At 43.2% G+C, this 21479-nt stretch overlaps 1 protein-coding gene across 3 annotated transcripts; it reads right to left on the bottom strand.

Moving 5' to 3' along the window:
- Positions 1-9170: 9170 nt before the first annotated feature.
- On the bottom strand, positions 9171-17919 carry LOC147885143 (pentatricopeptide repeat-containing protein At5g27110-like). Of its 3 annotated transcripts, none has more exons than XM_087397089.1 (4): positions 14697-17919; positions 9783-9850; positions 9571-9644; positions 9171-9377 (listed from the first exon to the last, which is right to left on the bottom strand). In XM_087397089.1, the coding sequence occupies exon 1, from the start codon at positions 17848-17850 to the stop codon at positions 15406-15408; it is 2445 nt and encodes an 814-aa protein (XP_087253215.1). In that variant the 5' UTR covers positions 17851-17919; the 3' UTR covers positions 9171-9377; positions 9571-9644; positions 9783-9850; positions 14697-15405. The 3 variants fall into 3 exon arrangements, with proteins under 3 accessions (XP_087253215.1, XP_087253217.1, XP_087253216.1); XM_087397091.1 differs by having other exon boundaries at positions 15185-17919; XM_087397090.1 differs by lacking the exons at positions 9171-9377; positions 9571-9644; positions 9783-9850 and adding an exon at positions 14344-14511 and having other exon boundaries at positions 14667-17919.
- Between the last annotated feature and the right edge of the window lie 3560 nt (positions 17920-21479).

Here is a 21479-nt window from a genome sequence, read left to right as displayed (position 1 = left end):
TGCACAGACAAGCAAATTTTGGGGCTGATTGTTGCTTGGGAGTTTGAATGGAAAAGGAAGCCTAGAGTCATAGCTGAAAGGAGGATGTCATATGTATGCTAGGCAAGGACTACGAAGAAAATATCTTGTCATATTTCACCAACTTGTAGATATGGCCTTTGGCCATGTCAACTACAGATACTCTAAGATGGATCCACAAAAATATGTATGCATAATCCATGATAAGATGAATTTAAAAAAGGATATGATTCCAAGACTTCAGGTGAGGTCCAAGGACACTAACTCCACATGGCAATTATAGGTTTCACTCATTGAAATGATTACGCATGGGCACAATAGAAGCACTTCTTCTTCTAATTTCTCTTCTTAGGGTATCGTCTGAAATTAAGAGGCCACCTCCCCATTAAGCCTCCATATGAAGACCTTGTTGGGGCAAGGGGGGGAGGGGGGGGACCTTGGGTTTTGAGAGATGGCAATATGGGCAGCATGACGGCTGCCATGGGGGTAGGAGTCATATAAAGAAAAGGAATCACCACTTAGTGAATGGATGACTAACGATAGATCAAAAAATGACCAACGGATGGGAAAAAAATCCTTGGATATTAGCAGCCACCCCCTGGTGATTCTGTTGTGTTCTCCTAGTCAATTATATAATAATTGTTCATAATAAATTTTAAGTGTTTTGTTCATCAAATTATTGTGACTTATGGAGAATTGAACCCCAAGCAATATTCTGAGGGGATCGGCCATTATGTTATTATGGTTAAAATAGTATGTTCATAAGGTCAAAATATCAAGCTAGTTAGATAAAACCTTATCTAGAATGGTTATGGTGCCATCCTCTAGATGTCAAGGATGTCAGAAATGATAGTTATAGATTGGCATAGGTGCCATTGACTTGAACACCATATGATTATATTGAGAATGGCACCAGTGCCGTTAATCACATGGATTGAGTGCCCTTATCCATTCTCTAGGTGATGAATGGCATTGGTGCCATTCTCCAAATATTCATATAATGTTGTGTTCCAACACTTCAACTCATCTGGTGAAGAATATCCCAACAAAAAATTTGAGGAAGGCGGAGTAGGTAAAGAAGACACCCTCATGACAATTTCTAGGTTAAAGAAGACATCCTCAATTGCATATGGTCAACAATTTGAGTTATAATGTCAAAATATTGAGCCATAGTGTCAAATCATGCATATGGTCAAAATATTATGGCCATATGATGAAATATGCCAAATGATCAAAACTTTAGCCATATGGTGATTAATCTTGTGGATTGCACATAATGGTTATGGTCCCATTCTCTAGATGTCAAGGATGTCACAGACGATGGTTAGAGAATGGCACTGGTGCCATTGTCCACAACATTGTTTGATTATATTGAGAATGGCCCTAGTGCTATTAATCACATGGATTGAGGAGAATGGCACCAGTTCCATTCTCCATGTGATGAATGGCATTACTACCATTCTCCAAATATTCATACAAGGTTGTGGAGAATGGCACCATTGCCATTCTCCAAAACTTCAACTAATTTGGTGAATAATACCCCAAAAATTTTGATGAAGGTCTCATGAGTTAGTAGCCTGTACACCCTCATGACAATCTCGTGGATTGCACACAATGGTTCTAGTGCCGTTCTCTAGATGTCAATGTTGTCAGAGATGATGGTTAGAGAATGGCATTGGTGCCATTGTCCACAACGCAATATGATTATATTATTAATGGCACCAATGCCATTCTCTATTCTGCAATAATGAATAATGTCCCAAATTTTTTTGAGGAAGGCATCATGAGTAGGTAAAGAGTACAACCTCATTTGCATATCCCAAAAAAATATCCCAATGTTTTTTTAGGAAGGCATCATGAGTAGGTAAAGAATACAACCTAATTTGCATATGGTCAAATCAATTGCATATTGTGAAGAATGGCGATCCATAGGGTCAACAAATCTTTGGCAAATGGTTAAAAGATCATTCCATATGGTCAAAACTTTAGGCCAAATGACCAAAGTATTTAGCCATATGATGATAACTTGTGAAGAGTTTCATGGACAAAACTTTTGCTTATGGTAAAAATCAATTGCATGTGGTTAAAGGATTGAGCCATGGGGTCAAATCTTTGGCAAATGGTCAAAAGATCATTCCAGATGGTCAAAATATTATGGCCATATGATTAAAGCATTATGGTCAAAAGGTCAAAAGATCCAGGCAGATTAACAAAACCTTAGCAATATGGTGATGAATCTCGTGGATTGCACAGAATGGTTCTGGTGCCATTCTTTAGATGTCAAGGATGTCACAAATGATGGATATAGAATGGCACTTGTGCCATTGTCCACAACACCATTTGATTTTATTCAGAATGGCACTGATCAAAACTTTAGCCATATGGTGATAACTAGTGAAGAGCTTCCTGGCCAAATCTTTTGCATATGGCAAAAATCAATTGCTTTTGATTAAAAGATTGAACCATGTGGTCAAATCTTTGACAAATGGGAAAAAGATCATGCACATGAACTTAATATTAGGCCAAATGGTCAAAAATTTAGCCATATGTTGATTAATCTCATTGATTGCACACGATGGTTGTAGTGCCATTCTCTAGATGTCAATGTTGTCATGGATGATGGTTAGAGAATGGCACTGGTGCCATTGTCAACAACACCATATGATTATATTGAGAATGGCAACAGTGCCATTAATCACATGGATTGAGGAGAATGGCACTACTTCTATTCTCCATTCTCCATCTGATGAATGGCATTGGTGCCATTCTCCAAATATTCATGTAATGCTCTCTCTCTCTCTCTCTCTCTCTCTCTCTCTCTCTCTCTCTCAATTGGTCAAAACTTTAGCCATATGGTAATAACCTATGAAGAGTTTTATGGCCAAATAGTTTGCAAATGGTGAGAATCAATTGCATGAGGTTAGAGGATTGAGACATGGGGGAAAATGGTCAAAACTAAAATGCCATATGGTCAAATTATTACGGCCCTATGGTTAAAATATTAGGTCATAAGGTCAAAATATCACGCTAGATGGTAAAAACTTTAGCCATATAGTGATTAATTCGTGGATTACACACAGTGGTTCTGGTGCCATTCCCTAGATGTCAATGTTGTCATAGATTATGGTTAGAGAATGGAATTAGTGCCATTGTCCACAACACCATATGATTATATTGAGACTAGCACTTGGGCCATTAATCACAAGGATTGACGAGAATGGCACCAGTGCCATTCGCCATGTGATGAATGGCATTGGTGCCATTCTTCAAATATTTATATGATGTTGTTGGAATATGAAGCCAATGTGAGCCTAAAATGAGTGTTCTAGGTGTGTTTTATAGTCTAGTGAGTTCTAGACATGCCATGTGTCATATTTGGAGTCATCCCATATACACTATGGCTTTCTAGAGTCTAGTGTCAGACTATATAGTGTTGTACGTGTCTATTGTCTATTACATCAATCAACATCAAGCTCTTTGGTATCATGTGACTACTTGTCCATTGCTTTCATTTTCTTTCCATTTCATTTCCATTATGCTTGTAATCTTTCCTTTCCATTCCTAGTGTTAGCTTGCTTCTCTCCCTACCACTATGACCTTTCATGTGGTATAAGAGCCATGTTTCTAGCCCTGCTCTCTCTTTCCCTTTCCCTTTCAAGAGGTTGAGGTGAGGGAGGACAATGAAGCTACTCTACCTCCTCCTCATTGGAAGGCTGCCCTCTTCTCTCCTTCCTTGAGCTCTCTTCTCCATGCCATGATCTACCATCTCTCTTCTCCTTCCTTCAGCTATATCTTTGTGTGACCTGTGGACAATGTGATGCTTCTATCCTGATCTAGATACAGAATCACAGCTTTGTGTCTTCAGCAAAGTTGTAGAGGACCTTGAGTACTACAAATTTTGCTTTTACATCATTGCCATCCGAGTTCTTTGTGAAAAGTTACAGCCCTTGCAAGAACTAATAAAATTTGTTTTTGTGTGGAAATTTTGTTTTGGAGCTCAATGATTTGATAGCCCAAGCATGACGCAGCCAGCTCAATGTGGAGCTGTCCATCCTCTTCATCGTTGATCTCTACTCTAGCCTGCCATTTTCTCCTTCTTCCTGACGTTCTCTTGGAGACGTTGTCCACACTGTCTCTGTCTTCTCTGGCCGTGACTTGATGTGAGCTCTTGATATTACATTGCGGTGACTCCTTCATGTGACTACTCCAAACTTTGGTGAAGACTTACCGAGCTAGATGTGACTTCTCTGATACTACTCTGGCACACTCCACTACAGTGATCTCTCTGATTAGTGGATTACATCGATCTTAATGTAGACTACTCTACATCAACAAGTGACATCTTCAACATTGCTTATTTGATCAGTGGTTGAGGTACTTCGCATTGATTGACTTTCCGATTGGTCGTGGTACCTAAGGCTTCTACTTCGACATTGATGACTCTCCTTCTGGCATTTTTAGAGTCATCATGTAATTGCTCCATGTAGCTACCCAAGGACTTCACCGGACACATATTTTGGGGCATTCCTACCTAGCAATTCATCAACATCGTCATCGTCTCGTAGGGATGTGCACACGTGCAGAGGTTACTTGGAGGACATCTCTTATCATAAGAGATCTATTTTTTATTACAACATGCTTGATGTTATTTTGGGGTCCTCTGCCCTGGGTAGTCCCCCTAAAATGATATGTATTAAGAATTTTTTGGTTTTCATTAAGTCTAAAGGTCCTCTGCCTTGGATAGTCCTCCTAAAAAGATGTATTGGTTTTCCTATGTTTTGGTGTGTGGCTTCCTAACATGTCTTGTTATGAAGCCAAGGGGGGATGTACTGTGGGAGCCATATGTATTGGCTTTGATAGTTCTCATTTATCAAGCCTGGCCGAGTTCCAGGATGTTGGTGTATTCCTAGACCTATGAGCTGGTCATGTAGCCATGCTATAACATGAGCCTCTGAGCATGTTGAGTCTCAAGCCATGAGAGTGCTTGGATTAACCTCTGAACACGCTCAAACTTTAGCCTCTGAGTTACATGGGGTGCATAGTTTGATGACTGTCATTGTCATGTTTTGTTCTTGGTTCCATTCCCGTAGTCTCTCACCTTGCCTTCATGGGAGGGTGTTGGAATATGAAGCCAAAGTGAGTCTAAAATGAGTGTTCTAGGTGTGTTTTGTAGTCTAGTGAGTCCTAGGCATGCCACATTTCATATTGGGAGCTATCCCATATACACTATGGCTTTCTAGAGTCTAGTCATACTATATAGTGTTGTACTTGTCTATTGTCTATTACATCAGTCAACATCAAGCTCTTTGGTATCATGTGAGTACTTGTCCATTGCTTTCATTTTCTTTCCATTTCATTTCCATTATGCTTGTTATCTTTCCTTTCCATTCCTAGTGTTAGCTTGCTTCTCTCCCTACCACTATGATCTTTGAGTTGTGGAGAATGGCACCAGTGCCATTCTCCAAACTTCAACTCATCTGGTGAAAAAAAATCAAATTTACGTGAGCGATTTGAATTATTCCCTATATGTCAATGTTGTCACAGATGATGGTTAGAGAATGGCACTGATGCCATTGTCCACAACACCATATGATTATATTGAGACTGGCACCTATTCCATTAATCACAAGGATTAAGCATTCTCTATTCTCCATGTGATGAATGGATTGTAGGATCAACTCCAGCTACTAAAAGGATCAACTCATAGGTATAAGCATGTTAATGTGTACTAAAACCCTAGTCCGAGACATCCCAACTAGAAATTTTTGTTATTTGTATTTTAAAATCTCCAAAATTATCATTTTTGAATTTCAAAAATTCTTGCAAATGTCATTCCCCCCTTTGTAATATTTAAAATTAGTGCCTTTAGCATAGTGGCATTCAGTTACATGATAACTAGCAAGATATGCTATTTTATACTTTATTTTTAACATGCTAACAAGATGTGCCATTTGGTACAATCTAGCAATCATTAAAAATGTAGCATGTGAACCCACTTACACCCTAATGGGCCAACTTGTTGCCATACATCAAGTCCCAAAAGTGAAAAGCTAAATTGTCATCACATATGAAACGATTCATGAAGATGTCAATTCGTGAGGACGCCGTGAGAATTTTGACCTTGGAGGGAGAGAAGCAAGTAAGGCCTTTTCATTTTGAAAGGGTTTTTTGCTTCTTCTTTTTTCACATTGCTTTTTTTTTTTGCTTTTGTTTTGTTTTTTTAAAGCATTGCTTTTAGTCGAAATCAAAAATCAAAAATCGAATATTTTAACTATGTATGTTAGACGTGTATACTTTTGATACTCCGTATGGTATCATTTTTAACATCCCTTAACAAAATTTAGAAAATTTTATGTAGATTGATTAAATTATATTGGATGTCAAGAGGAGCCAAACATGTATACTTACACAAATTGGAAAACAATAATGAAAAACTAGGTAGACTTTGACTATGGGGCTATTTAAAATACATGCTTACATATAGATTCTCTACCATTTTATAGAGTGACCAACATTCACCAGCCACTACCTAGTATAAGTTTCATCATAAAAGCATGACTCGTTGAGAACAACACATCATAACACATGGAATATGATGTGAAATTCAATTGGATTTCGGCACTTGATAATGCCATGCTTAAAATGTGATGGGACGTTGATTGCAAAAAAAAAAGAGCACTATATTGCCTTTATAACTACTGCAACCTCTTCTATAAACTCATCCCTTCCCCAAACACCAGACACCATATACTCCCTCAACCTTAGAAGTCTTCACCCCAGACAAGCTTCAAGCAAAACACATCATCCAAAAAAGGTCCTGCTGGAGGCAAAGACAGATTAACCCACTCAAAGTATAAAATTCCTTCATGTACATCCCACCAAATTCAATGCTCTGCACAGATAGACCCAATTCCCAAGATCAAGTACATGAATATATAGTTTCATATTTTTAGTATTTATATCCACTCATCAAACTCAACATTAGTACAAAGACTCATCCAGAGAATTTCTTCTAGGAGGTCATCCATTGCTGGTAACACAACACCCTGCCACTCTTCATCATTTACATACAACAGTAGGTGCGACACACCTTGTGCTTCAAAGTTGAGGATTTCTTCAAACTAAAAGTTTCAACTGAAGCTCACTGCATCATACTGTGATTCTATCTCTAAACAAAAGTACTTTTTTTTTGTTTTTTATTTCCTCCAGTGACTCCTCTACTGGTGTCACTCTATTTCCTTCCACAAAAATATCTACAGAACCTGACCCACACCCAAATGACACTGATATGATATCTACACTCTAGTCTCAAAAAAATACATATTTTGGTATCATATCTATCTCATAAAACAAATCTCTCGGCCACTGGCTCCTGGGAAACTCCAATCCTGCAGCTATCTCATCTGTTATCTGAAGAATTAGAGTCCACCTCTCCTCTGTAACTTCATTGTATACTACTTCATATTGCACATGTCATGATACAATTATTGCCTCCACCCTGTGGTTCATTTCGAACACCAGAAACATCTTCCTAGTTACACCAAGTCCATCAGTCTCTTAGCCCTTCCCTAGTCTGGAAGACTCTCTAGTTGGAAAATGATTGCGACCACCAACTCTTGCTGCCCACAGATTCTATAAGTGCAAATTCAACTCCTCTGGCTACAATTTCACTCTTCAAGCTCTCAAGATATTGCTACTAACAGTTTTCTCATCATCTACAGCTCCTCCCAGGACACATAATCAGGATTTCAAGAAGCTCTCAGTCAAGGATGCACCACATCTTTACAAGCCATGCATGGAATTATACACAACTACAGTCTCTCTGTCATGAACTTACCATCCATAAGCTCCCATTTATTCTCCCTAGACCTATGTTGAGCCAAGCTCGGGTGGTGCAACTTACTATTCTCTACTCATCTCTACTTATCGGCCTTTCCATCAACCCACATGATGATTATCTTCGAGACTTTTCAAGGCATCGACCCATAATCAAAATCCCACAGCCAAGACTTGTAAGTCTTCATCAAGAGCAACAGCTCATAACTCTTTATGTGATCATAACTGCTCCACAACATCTCCTTCTCAAACACTGAGCTCTAGCATTCCATAAATCTCCCAAAAACTACAGTCAATGTGACCAAAGAGTGAGAGGGACTAGCTAGCGAATCGCATCGATCATCTCTGCTCATACACAACTACGTCCAGCATCTGTATCTTTCTCTTGCTCGTAGAGTACTCCATACTCATAGCTTCATGTCGCCACAATGCTTCAGACAATAGAAATGATACCACAGCTATGCCTCAGGCTTCCACTAAGCAATAGCTCGCAACCTCCTTCCAGCCAAGAAATCATCAATCCCACGCACTACAAAGAAAGCTCCCCTGCGAAGCTCACTGCGTGACTCTCCATTGACCTTCCCCCCCTCATCTCTGGTCTTCAACTTCCTCCAATATCCTCGAGCTGATGTGCCCAATCCCTCTTAGTTGCTCTCTCTTCATGCCTCCAGCCACATAGTAGCCACACCCAATAGGACTCCAAAGCTCCTCGTCCTCCCAGAATTCCTCTGTGAGCTCCTCCCCTTTCTGTAGTCGCGACCCGCCTCTTTCAGCAACAGTCCCGTCTTGTGATGCCCAGCCACCACCTTGCCATCTAGAAGCGCCTCCTTCACTCCACATAGCCACAACTCATGCATGCTTTTTTTATTACAGCCACATCATCACGTGGAATTTACCACTCTATAGGAAAGCTAGACTCACATGGAGAATGGAACCAGTGCCATTCTCCACAATCCCACATGGAGAATGGCACTATTGCCATTCTTCCCCAGTACAAGGACATCTTCATTGGTCTTATGAAATTCCTTGGTTGGACTTTGTTCATAATTAATTTTTCGTAATCGTAATAATAGGGGATGGCTCTCAAAAGCGGGGACAAGGTCATGATGATGGTGGGGAATGAAGTGGTTGCATGTAGAGCATCACACATGCTGCCAATATTGGGGATGGGAGAGTTCCCAAGAGATCTATGATTTTCCAGCACACTTTTACAAACATACGCATTAGAAACATGTTATATTTTTCAATTGTCTTTACATATGCAATATGTGTTAAGGCTCAGAATTGAAGGCTATTAGGGCAATCTATTCCATAGACATGAGTGTGTCCCAACCACGCTCCATTGTGGCTCCTTGGTAATCTTATGCTTGAATCTGGAGATTGTTGGCTTGTCTATCGTTAAGATTCATGAGATACTAGCAAATTTGCAATTTTCCTTGAGCAAATTATTCAGTTCAAAGTTCTCGCACACTTACTTTACTCTCTCAAAGATCCCCTTCCATATGTGCTCCACCCTGACCTGCCTACGAAGCATGACCATGACAAAAACCAATTCAAGAAGTCCTGCATCAGAAGATTGGTGCCTTGCGTTGTCCTTGAACAGTATATACATAAATTCTTGTAACCCCTTCACAACAGCAAGGTATTAAAACCACGAACATCAACGAGACAAGGACAGAGTCCAAGAAGCATTAGGTCTGCTGTCTGTGCAAATACCTGGATCACAAAGCTATCTGTTGAGCCTATGAACGCACACCTGAGATAGCCACTACAATGCCTTGGTCAAGTATCTGCATCAATGCAAAAAAGCACTGTTATTCAAATTTCAGATGAGGCTAGGTGTCTTTAGTTGTTCCATCCATCTCCTCTCGCAGCATTGAGGTCCCTTCTTTTCTTTCAGGTCCATGTGGAAATAATATACCATTTACCTCTTTCTTGGACCTTTCTTGCGACCTTGACTTGTCAGCATCGTCCATAATGGCATCATCATCCACAACTGCAGCCAATCATCATCCATTAGAAAAAGGCATGCAAATTACAAGCAGGAATGAAAACAAAAGGTGGGCAAACCAATAATGTGAATGAAAGATGTTTAGGAGTGATTGAACATCAATGTTGCCCAATCAGAGAAGTTTTGTTAAGGTCCTTTTCTAACAACTAATGGTGAATGGGAGGGGGCATAACACATCCCATATCGCTCATTAGTAGGAGGGCTTATGTACGTGATGATCTGTACAGTGTACATGTTGGAAAGGTCACCTCCCCATCTGTAAGCCCCCAAATGAGGAGTGCGTGGGGGAGGAAGACCTAGGGCAGGATGTGCCCAAGAGAGAAGAAAGAGGGGGCTGCCACATGGGCAGCACCTCACAGGATTGGAACCTGCAGATGGCGTCAGCATGGCGAGGGTAGTAGGCAGGTGAAGGGCCTGCAATAGACCCTGATGATGGCGCAGTACAGGCGGGTCAGGACAGTAGGATGTACAGGAATACGGCGCAGGACACGTGGCTGGGAAGAGGACCTGGCAGAGGCGCAGATATGGCAGGATGTGCAGGCCCAGATATGCAGCAGCAAATCTGGCTGTCAGTGGGCAGAAGGCAGGCCTTATATAAGCTGGATCCCTGCCTTGAATGGAGGGCAAAAGGGCCCTGGAAGTTTGGGCCAAAAGCCCTGGATTGTGTGCCCTTTTAGGGCTGGACCAGCGACAGACTGGTCGGCCAGTCTGGTTGGCCAGTCTGCTGCAGGCTAGTCGGTTTTTTGTCAGCCCCCTTGGGGCCTATAGAAGGAGAGGCCCTGGGCCTCATTTCACATCCAACAGTTCAGCAAAACCAGCAGCAGACAGGAGCAGCCAGAAGACATTTTCTTGGGCCTCATCTTGGAGGTGAAAGAGAGTAGAAGGTGTGCTGCAGACTGAGCTCTCAAGGGCTGAACCTTGGCTGTCTCTCAGGGCAGCAAGGTGTTGTGATCTGGACAGAAAGTCTACAGAAGCTCTAGGTGGAGCACGCAGGCTCGAGTCTAGAGATAGCCAGCAGATAGGAGAAGGACCTTGTGGTAAGATCAGAGGACCACATCATTGGTGGGACTCTGGATCTGTCTCTCTTGTATTGTGTCCATAGTTTTGGACGGAAATATATATTTTTTGGTGGTTTCTCTATCTGGTTGGTTCACTGTCTATTGATGAGTCTGCACATCTATTGAATGCACGTAAGTAAAGAAGTTTGTGATTCCACACCCACCGCACACTGTGTGCGCTCCTGGGCATTACTATAAGTCTTCCGCTGCGTGTACCCTCTGTTGGGTATTTTCTAACATGGTATCAGAGCCCAAGTAGGAGGCTCACAGGTGTGGGAGCCTGAGGGACCTTGCTGAAGGACGACCCTGATTCAAAAGCTCTAGGGAATCGACTTCCACGACTGGAGGATTGTGCCCTTGTGAGAAGGAGGGTGACTCGGGTTCAGTCGGATGCATTCAGAGTTCTGGTTTTACTGAAATTGAGTTTGGTTGACTTTGCTGTGTGGTATAAACAGCAGAGATGTCGACCTCTACAGCCTCTTCATCCCCTGCTTTCCCTTCCTCCTCCCCCAGTTTTCTCTCTTTCACTATCCCTAATATTGGAGAGTCTGGGAACCTGGATGGGACTAATTACCCGATCTGGAAAGTGAAGATCCAGAGTCATTTAGTGGCTCGGAAGTTGTGGAAGCTGACCACGGGAGAGGAGTCGAAGCCGGAGGTCATGGTGGACAGTAAAGGGGAGATACTCATGGCAGTAGACACAGAGGAGCTTGAAGCTTGGGAAGACAGAGATGCCCATGCCTTGGCAATAATCATAGGGACTACGGCGGATTCCGTTCTTCCACATATCCAGCTGGCCGAGACATCAGTAGAGGCATGGGCTACCCTAAAGGATCTGTACGAGACGGACAATACCTCCCGGATTGTGCTTCTTCAGCATCAACTCTACAATCTTGATATGGAAGGAGATACGGTACATAGCCATTTGACGAAGGTCAAGGTGGTGAGGGATCAGCTGGCAGCAATTGGTCAGAAGACAGACTCATGCCATCTGGCCTTGATGGTACTGAGGAGACTACCTCGGAGTTTCAAGAGCTTTGTTACGGCTGTGACAGCAAGACAGAGGACCAAACCTCTGACGTTTGAGGAGTTGTGTCCATTACTGCTACATGAGGAAGCTCGGGAGAAGCTCTACAACGAGGATAAAGATGACAAGGCGATGCTAGTGAAGGATTCCGCTGGCAAAAGAAAGGGCAAGCCTAACGGTAGCAAGTCCAAGCAAGACGACTCTAACGACAAGGGGACTTCGAAGAGAAAGCACAAGAAGAAGTGTTTCTACTGTGATACGCCAGGACATTTTGCAAAGGACTGCAAAAAGAAAAAGGCGGATCTGAAAAACAAAAAGGAGTGTGACTCAGATTCAAAGGGAAAGGCCAAAGCAAATGTGGTAATCGAAGAGTTGTTCCTGGTGACATCACCGAGTGTTACTGAGGTCAGATATGTTGATCTAGAAATCACAGTAAGGATGTATGACATATAGATGTGGGTTGACGAGGAGTCAGATGCCTTTATGAAGGTGAAGGACAGCATGGAGCGCTTGGTACCTTTCAGGTGTGTGGCTGTTGACACTAACACGAGGGTGGATTCCATGGAAGGCCCTGGGGTCTCATGGTCAGATGGATGCTGGAGTTCAGAAGGGGACAGTACAGGATTACACAAGCGCTTGGTGGGTGCCTCGATGAGAGTTTGCTTTCAGAGCGAACATTCAAGCAGTACAACAGTCTGGTATGTATTTGATATTCTGCATTTGAGTCTTTATAGCATGCTGTGGAGAGACTCTGCTCTTCATTTGTCTTAGGTAATAAGAGATTGGAAGGAATTGGCCTTCTTCGAAGGCAGAAGGGGAAGTATTGGTGCTTCTTCAAATCTTGGACGCAGATTGCTAGAAGGTGATGGACAAAGAGTACTAAAGCCAGAAGAGTACCTACTTGAGAACTCAGTGAGAGTTCATGGTCCAGGTTATCTGGAAATATTCATTGGTTGCAGACCTTGCCAAAGGAAGGACGGGTTGAAACAAACCCTCAAAGCATGGTGCCTGGAAGACTCCAGGTTGTTCACTCATTATGAGGGGGACAATTGGAAGATCGTGACGGCTGGATTGCTCGAGTTTAGAGGCGGGAACGTGACTAAAGGAGGTGGTACCACGAGGTGCTACCAAAGATGGACCTGTGTACCAGGATGGTGTGCGGAAGCGGAACCGGACCTGGTGGAGCAAGAGCCACTGGATGAAAAACCAGGAAAAGATTTCGACACCGAAAGGTTCCAGAGGACTACAACCAGGGAGTTACTGGAGCATTTTCATCGACGTGTTGGCATTGGGCCGATATGTGTCGGTGAGAGGGGGTGTTGGAAAGGTCACCTCCCCATCTGTAAGCCCCCAAATGAGGAGTGCGTGGGGGAGGGAGACCTAGGGCAGGATGTGCCCAAGAGAGAAGAAGAGAGGGGGCTGCCACATGGGCAGCACCTCACAGGATTGGAACCTGTAGATGGCTTCAGCATGGCGAGGGTAGTGGGCAAGTGAAGGGCCTGCAACAGACCCTGATGATGGCGTAGTACAGGCGGGCAGGCCCAGATATGCAGCAGCAAATATGGCTGTCAGTGGGCAGAAGGCAGGCCTTATATAGGCTGGATCCCTGCCTTGAATGGAGGGCAAAAGGGCCCTGGAAGTTTGGACCAAAAGCCCTGGATTGTGTGCCCTTTTAGGGCTGGACCAGCCACAGACTGGTCGGCCAGTCTGGTCAGCCAGTCTACTGCAGGCTGGTCAGTATTTTGTCAGCCCCCTTGGGGCCTATAAAAGGAGAGGCCCTGGGCCTCATTTCACATCCAACAGTTCAGCAGAACCAGCAGCAGACAGGAGCAGCCAGAAGACATTTTCTTGGGCCTCATCTTGGAGGTGAAGGAGAGTAGAAGGTGTGCTGCAGACTGAGCTCTCAAGGGCTGAACCTTGGCTGTCTCTCAGGGCAGCAAGGTGTTGTGATCTGGACGGAAAGTCTACAGAAGCTCCAGGTGGAGCACGCGGGCTCGAGTCTAGAGATAGCCAGCAGATAGGAGAAGGACCTTGTGGTAAGATCAGAGGACCACATCATTGGTGGGACTCTGGATCTGTCTCTCTTTTGTATTGTGTCCATAGTTTTGGACGGAAATATATATTTTTTGGTGGTTTCTCTATCTGGTTGGTTCATTGTCTATTGATGAGTCTGCACATCTATTGAATGCACATAAGTAAAGAAGTTTGTGATTCCACACCCACCGCACACTGTGTGAGCTCCTGGGCATTACTATAAGTCTTCCACTGCGTGTACCCTCTGTTGAGTATTTTCTAACAGTACATGCCCCAATATGACAGCTCTAATGAAATTTAGCCAATTCCTTGTCAATCTGGAATGCACATTGGCACAGCCAAACGGGTATTAAGGTTTGTGTTGGACAGCCGGGCATGGATTGCGATATTCTGGGAGCTCAGCCAGAATGCTTGACTTTGCGGACATCAACTGGGCTGGGGATCCAGATAACTGAAAGTCTACCTGTTGCTTTGTGAATTTGCTCAAAGGAGGAGCCATCAATTGGTCCTCATCAAGAGATAGGAGTCTGCCATGCAAACAAGGAATAAATCTGGCTCAAAAACCTCAAGAGGGACCTCAGACTCGAGCAAATGTGGATAGTGCTTTATAACAACCAAGGGTGCTTGCTTCTGAGAAAAAGGGGAAATTCGATAAAAACACAACGGCCTGCAGCAGTAACACCTTATACGATAACTGGTACAGAATGGAGACCTGGACCTGCAGTTCTGCAGCACCCACAACACGCTGGCAGACATGATGACTAAGTCCTTGACAAAGGATTGGTTCGCCTGCTTGACTAGTGCTATTGGGCTCAGGCCTGTTGAGCTCTTCTCAATCTGCAAATTGAGAAAGGGAATGGAATGTTAATATTTTACTGTGTAGAATAGCAGGAGGGTAGAAGGGGAGGATGGAATAGCATAAAGGAAGGGAGGGATTGCAACAGACTAATCTGTTATGCAGAAGCGGGAACCAGCTCCACTGGTATGAGCTGTAAAAATTTTCTTGCCTTGAAATGCCACATTGAAATGCTCACACATCGCAGTTTGAATGATTCTCTTGCTTCTGCTCTTTCTTTCTCTTGCTCTCACTTGTCTTGCTTCGAGCTCTTCCCAAAGCCTACATTTCTCCAACTCTGGTTCCAGGAAACAATTACCTCCAACATGAGCAGCGTCTCCCAGGAGGTTCCAAGAAACACTTACCTCCAACATGAGCAGCGTCTCCCAGGGGAGATGCTCAGCAGCTTCTTGAAAGGTACCCACCCAAGCTTCCCTTGGAGAGCAACAAGATAGGAGCTCCATGCCCCTCTAGTTGCTGCAATTGACTGATAGATGAGTAGCAGGGAGGGTTGGCATCTGCCCCATTGCTCACAGGATGCTTCAAAATCCCTGAATGGGTTTATACAGCCATCTGTGATCGCTTTTCAAAATGGTACATCATCCGACATCCCATCTGCCGCACATACATTTGATAGCAGTACATACAGCGATGCCTTCTCTGGATCCAAGTCCATAGCACGTTCTGCTGCTCTTTTTCCTCGCTCGACATCACCATATATTCTGCAGGCACAAATCAATGTTTCCCAAGCTGCAGCATCGGCTGGAAATGGCATTTCCTCAATGATATCCTCTGCCGCTTTCAACTGACCAGCCCGGCCAAAAAGGTCAATCATGCACCCGTAGTGCTCGACTTTGGGCATGATGGCATATTCTTTGCTCATGCAAGAAAAGTATTGGCAGGCCTCATATACAAGCCCAGCATGACTGCATGATGAGAGAACACAAACAAATGTGATCTCATTGGGCTTGAAACCTTCCTGCAGCATTCTTGATAGCAGTTGCAAGGCCTCCTTACCATGGCCATATTGAGCACATCCTGTAATCATGGCATTCCAGGACACTACATCCCTTTCATGCATACAGTTAAAAGCCCTCCACGCCTCCTCTAAACACCCACTCTTGCCATACATGTTGACAAGGGCATTGGCCAGCTGAGCATCTGACTCAAAACCATGGTCAATAATATTTGCATGAATTATCTTACCCTCAGTCACAGCTGCTACGTTTGCACATGCACCTACAGCACAAATAAATGTAGAAGTGTTTGCTTGCACACCTTCTTCATGCATCTGCTGGAAAAGTTGAAGGCTTATTTCACCATAGCCGTATTGGACATATATGCCAACCATAGCAGTCCATGATACAACATTAGGCCGATAAATTTTATCAAACACCATTCTTGCTTTGTCCAGACTCCCACATTTGCCATACATGTTAACCAAGGCATTTGCAACCACCACATTTGAGTCAAATCCATTAGCAATAATCACACCATGAAGGCTTTCACCCTCTTCAAAATCTGCCACGCCACATGCATCTAAAACACTCACAAAGGTAGTTTCATCTGGCTTGATTCCAGCCTGCTGCATTTGTTGGAAAAGTTGAAGGCTCTCGTTCCCATCCCCATGTTGAGCATAAGCAGCAATCATGGCAGTCCACATAACCACATCCTCACAATAATATATGTTAAACACCCTGCGTGTCTCTTCCATACTGTTGCATTTGCCGTACATATTGATTAGGGCAGTCCTGAGAACAGCTCCCGAAGCAAATCCCTCCTTGATAAGCTCAGCATGGATTTCTTTGCCTTCCTTAAGGACTGCCAGGCTTGCACATGCACTAAGGGCACTACAGAAGCTAACCTTGTTGGGTTTCACACCTTCCCACTGCATTTGGTGGAAGAGGTAAAGAGCTTGTTTGCCATGCCCATGCTGCACATATGTCGAAATCATGGCAGTCCATGAGACCACATTTCTTTCAGCCATTTTGTGAAACACCCTCCGTGCATCATCCAGTTTTCCACACTTGCCATACATAGTAGCAAGAGCATTCGCCACTACAAGATCTGACTCATCTCCACTGGAAACGATGCTGGCATGTATTATCACACCTGCTGCTATCGATTCAAGACTGCTACATGCACCAAGAACGATGCCAAAGGTGAATTTGTCAGGTTTGAATCTTTCCTGCTGCATTTGCTGAAAAAGTCGGAGGGCCTCGTTCCCAAATTCACGTTGAACGTATGATGACATGATGCCATTCCATGTACGCACATTCCGTTCACGCAATGCATTGAATATTGAACGTGCATCCTCTAGAGCATCGCACCTATCATACATGTTTATAAGGGCGGTGCCCACTAACACGTCCCACTCAAGTCCATCTCCAACAACAATGGCATGGATCATCCTACCTTGCAGTAGAGATGCCGTCGCAGAACAAGCAGCAATGACAGTACCGAAGGTGACCCTGTCTGGGATCCGACCTTTCCAGCGCATTTCCTGAAAGAGACGGAGAGCTTCGTCGCACTGTCCGTGTTGAACATATGCAGCAATTATGATATTCCACGAAAACAGGTTGCGCTGGGGCATTTTGTCAAAAATTGAGCGTGCCTCGCCCAAAGCTCCACACTTTCCATACATATCCACCAGCAAATTCTTCAAAAATAAGTCTTCTATATGGTTACTTGTAGTTAGGCGGTCATGGAGCTGGCGTCCCTTGGAAAGATTCTTCGCATTGGTGCAGCTCCGTAGAAGGGTGGCAAAGGTGGCAATGTCTATTGAAGAGCTCCGTTTCAGGCGATGCAGATCATCACTGAATGGCCCATCGTGCGACTCGAGACTAGTGGTGCCACAATCGAGCGAAGGGGTGTGTTGGGTGGTGGGAGCATCGCTAGCACGATATGAAAGAGTGAATTGACGTCCATGATGAGGAGGGAAGGGAACGAATTGGACGCTTACGAGCGGGGAAACAAGGACAGGTGAGAGGAAGACCTTACTTAAGTTTGGGGAAGGTGTAAGAGAATGCATGGACGGTTGGAAGGTGGGAGATGAAGACCTTCCTTACGTTTGTTGGAAGGGAAGGAAGGTAGCACAAAATGAACTACGGAACCCCATTAATTAATTAGCGTGCGGAAGAGGGGGGAGAGACCCGCTTCACAAAGGCGAATTCAACAAAGAAGGGGAGGGTGCAAGAGGCTTCTTGAAGAAGACTTTTTCTACATAATGTTCTCCAAGTGCCTCTTTCTCCAGAACGTTCTGCAGGTGGCTATATATATGAGGACACTCTGAAGGGAGGAGGTAGGGGGCTGTGAAGGCTCTCCAGAACTAAAATAGGAGAAGGGGGAGGGAGAAAGAGAGGAGGGAGGGAGAGGCGAGGGCTGAGTGGAGGGAAAGAGAGAGTGAGTGAGTGGAGGGGAAGAGAGAGAGAGACAGTAGAAGAGGAAATTGCAACAAGGAGGCAAGAGGTCGATTAGAGCAGGGAGCGCGTGTAGATTTTATAATTAATAGGTAGGGAGTGTAGATGCAAATAGGGAGCCTAGATTGTACAAATGATGGAAAGATTGTAGACACTCAACGCTACCTTAAGCATCCCATAGTCTCTTCACTCTTCTAGTATCCAAAAATTATCTCCCTTTTTCTATCCACCGCTTCTTCTGCAATAACTAGAAATTGATTGTATCTTTTTGGACTCTTGCAAAAGTAAGAGTAGCATTTTTAACCAAAGTCTCAATTGCTTGCACCAAGGGAAATGTGGATTTAACTTTGTAATCCATATTCGTACAATGTGCCATACAATGTATTCCAACACAATAAGGAACACATTTTGTTTCTAATTGCCTAGAAACACCATTCTAACAACCTTGCAAGACTAAAGAACCATCATAAGAACATCTCCTTACATATAGTTCACCAGTGGAATTGACGATGATGCTCGCACCTGCCGATGCAAAGCTTGCACCTTGGAGAATGTTCTCACTTGCTTTCAAGTAAGCGGGAGAGAAAACAATGAGCGTATACTTTCATCTCACCGAGCTAGTCGACACTAAGCGAATCGTTGCAAAACCTTCCAATGGGGCGGTGGCTAGGGAGATCTCAGCTGTAAAGGAGATGATATTATGCCTTGGCGAGGGTGATCAAGTGGTCGTTGTTCCTAGCGTCTAAGAGGGAGTCACAAAAGATAAAGATCGCAGGGAAGCTGCAGAGAACAGATCGTAAGGTGAGCGAGAACAAGATCAGAAAGCCTGCAATGGAAGGGCATTATAAGGTGAGAGCCATAGAAATGAGGAAAACCAAATCAAAGCGAGGGGCAGCATGCATGGCAAGACTGCCAGTGGCATGCCTGCCAGCAAACTCAAGATCCACCAAGTACATGGCTGCCACTTCTCAACACACGCAAATTCAAAGGAGTAACTTAATCATTGCCATAGCCTGCCCCTTTTAGGGCATTGCTAACAAATGCAACTGGAGGGTGTTCCTCCCACTGTGCATCTTTATGTCACCACATTTGTTTGTCACTTGAGAGCTTGTTGTAGCATGGGAGCCATAGACAGAAATACATGCTAAGGTTGGTAGAAAGTGCTGGAAATAGATATTTCACCTTGCTGGATATCTATGCCAAATGCAAAAGCATGGGAAGCATTTTACAAACTGCCGATTTGAAATGAGGCCTTGTGTTTCATGAAAAATAAAATGAGGCCTTCTAAAACCACATAATGAAACCAAAAGGTAATCTTTTCAACACACAAATTCACTACATAATCAATTGGAGAAGGAAAAGCACAATCACACCATGAGAGCGACAGCAGACTGGGTACAATCTCCCTCCCCTAGATGAGTGGCTCACGCTTCCTCAACTAGAGTATTTATGATATTTCATAAAAGCACCAAGGAGCCAAAATTATCCCTCTCATCCAAAAATGAGGGATTTTGCTTTACATAGCCATCTTAGGGCCCAAAATGAATTATGTCCACAACAAAATATATTGCTCAAACTTGCAATAATAAAACAAATACAAAATTGGCCCATGGCCATATATAATGCGCTGTGCGACACCTTGATCGGTACCCTCGCACTAACTCCAATCCTTGCTATGAGTTCCATCATCTGTACTCACGCTGCCAATTAATTACATTAGTTATTAACAATCGATTGAACGAATCACCGAATCAACCAATCCCAACATAACCGCACTCAAAGCATAATAATCAAGCACAACACCAATAACACTAGCAACATTAGTATTAACATGGAGTCACCCACAATACCGACCATCTAGCATGGCAAAACACAAGCTAGTCACGCGTCCCCAACTAACCACACAAAGTATTCACTAGGACCCCCGCCGCATCCGGTGCGCTCCTATGGCACTAAGCATCATCTCTTGGATGATTCTTAAATTTGAGCAAGTATTTAATATAGACATTTCCTTTTCGGGTCGAGGTTTGTTGATTATCAATAATGCATTTGGGCTCTAGAATTTCTTCTTCATCAACAATCAATGGAACCTCTTCATAGACAAGATGAATAGGTAAAGGTCCTTTAAAGGGCTTTAAGAGGCTGATATGGAAAGCATTATGTATTTTCCAATTATGAAGTAATTCAAGCCTATAAGCTAGATCATTGATTTTTTGAATCACCTTGAATGGTCCATAAAAACGTGGTGACATCTTGATTACTGGCCATTTCTCAACACTCTTCAATCTTCTTTTCTCAATCCGAAGAAGTACATGATCGCCTTCTTTAAAAAGCATGTGTTTCCGTTTCTTATTAGCTTGTTTTGTGTACTTCTCTTGAGCGATTGCAATGGCTTCTTGAACCTCTTTGAGAATATTTTGATAGTTGTGGGTAAATGCATCTGCTGCTTCCACTCTATGGATCAATCGTGTGATAGGAATAGGTAAAACCTTCCCATAGATAATCTCAAAGGGTGCTCTTCCAGTTGTAGAGTGAGGAGTATTATTATAAGCAAACTGTAAGAGATGAATGTATTTGTCCCAAGTCTTTGGTTGACTTCCCGCATAAGCTTTTATCATATCCAGAATAGTACTGTTTGTAACCTCAGTTTGTCCATTCGATTCTGGATAAAAAGCTGATGAGAAGTCTAACTTAGTGCCTAGATTATGAAATAATGTAGTCCAGAAGTTACTGCAAAACTTCGAATCTCGATCAGACAATATAATCTTTGGCAAGCCATGATGAACAAAGATATGCTTGATGAATAAATGTGTAGCTTGCTAAGCTGTTAAAGTCTTCTTGCATGGGATGAAATAAGCTTACTTACTAAAGCGATCTACTATCATCCAAATCATATCATTTTGATTCACTATAAAAGGAAAACCTGTTATGAAATCCATAGATATTTGTTCCCAAGGTTGCGTAGGAATAGGCGAAGGCATAAGCAATATTGGGGTCTTTCCTTTGTAACTCTTGATCTTCTGATAAGATGCATTTGGCTACAAACTTAGCCACATCTTTTCTTATAGTAGGCCAATGAAATTCTCTTGCTATCACTTGTAAAGTGGCAGTCACTCCCCTATGTCCCATATATGGTAGTTGGTGCATTTCCTCCATTACAATTTGTCTAAAGAGTCGAGTGATGCATAATTTCTTTTGATAAAAGAGGTATCCATCATTGCATGAATAGTCCAACATAGGA

This window comes from Dipteris shenzhenensis, chromosome 26 (assembly GCF_047967505.1).
Source record: "Dipteris shenzhenensis isolate YYH24624 ecotype China chromosome 26, Dip_SZ_1.0, whole genome shotgun sequence".
Taxonomy (NCBI): Eukaryota; Viridiplantae; Streptophyta; class Polypodiopsida; order Gleicheniales; family Dipteridaceae; genus Dipteris; species Dipteris shenzhenensis.
The sequence above is the reverse complement of the archived record's forward strand: the minus strand, read 5'-3'. Positions and strand labels throughout refer to the sequence as shown.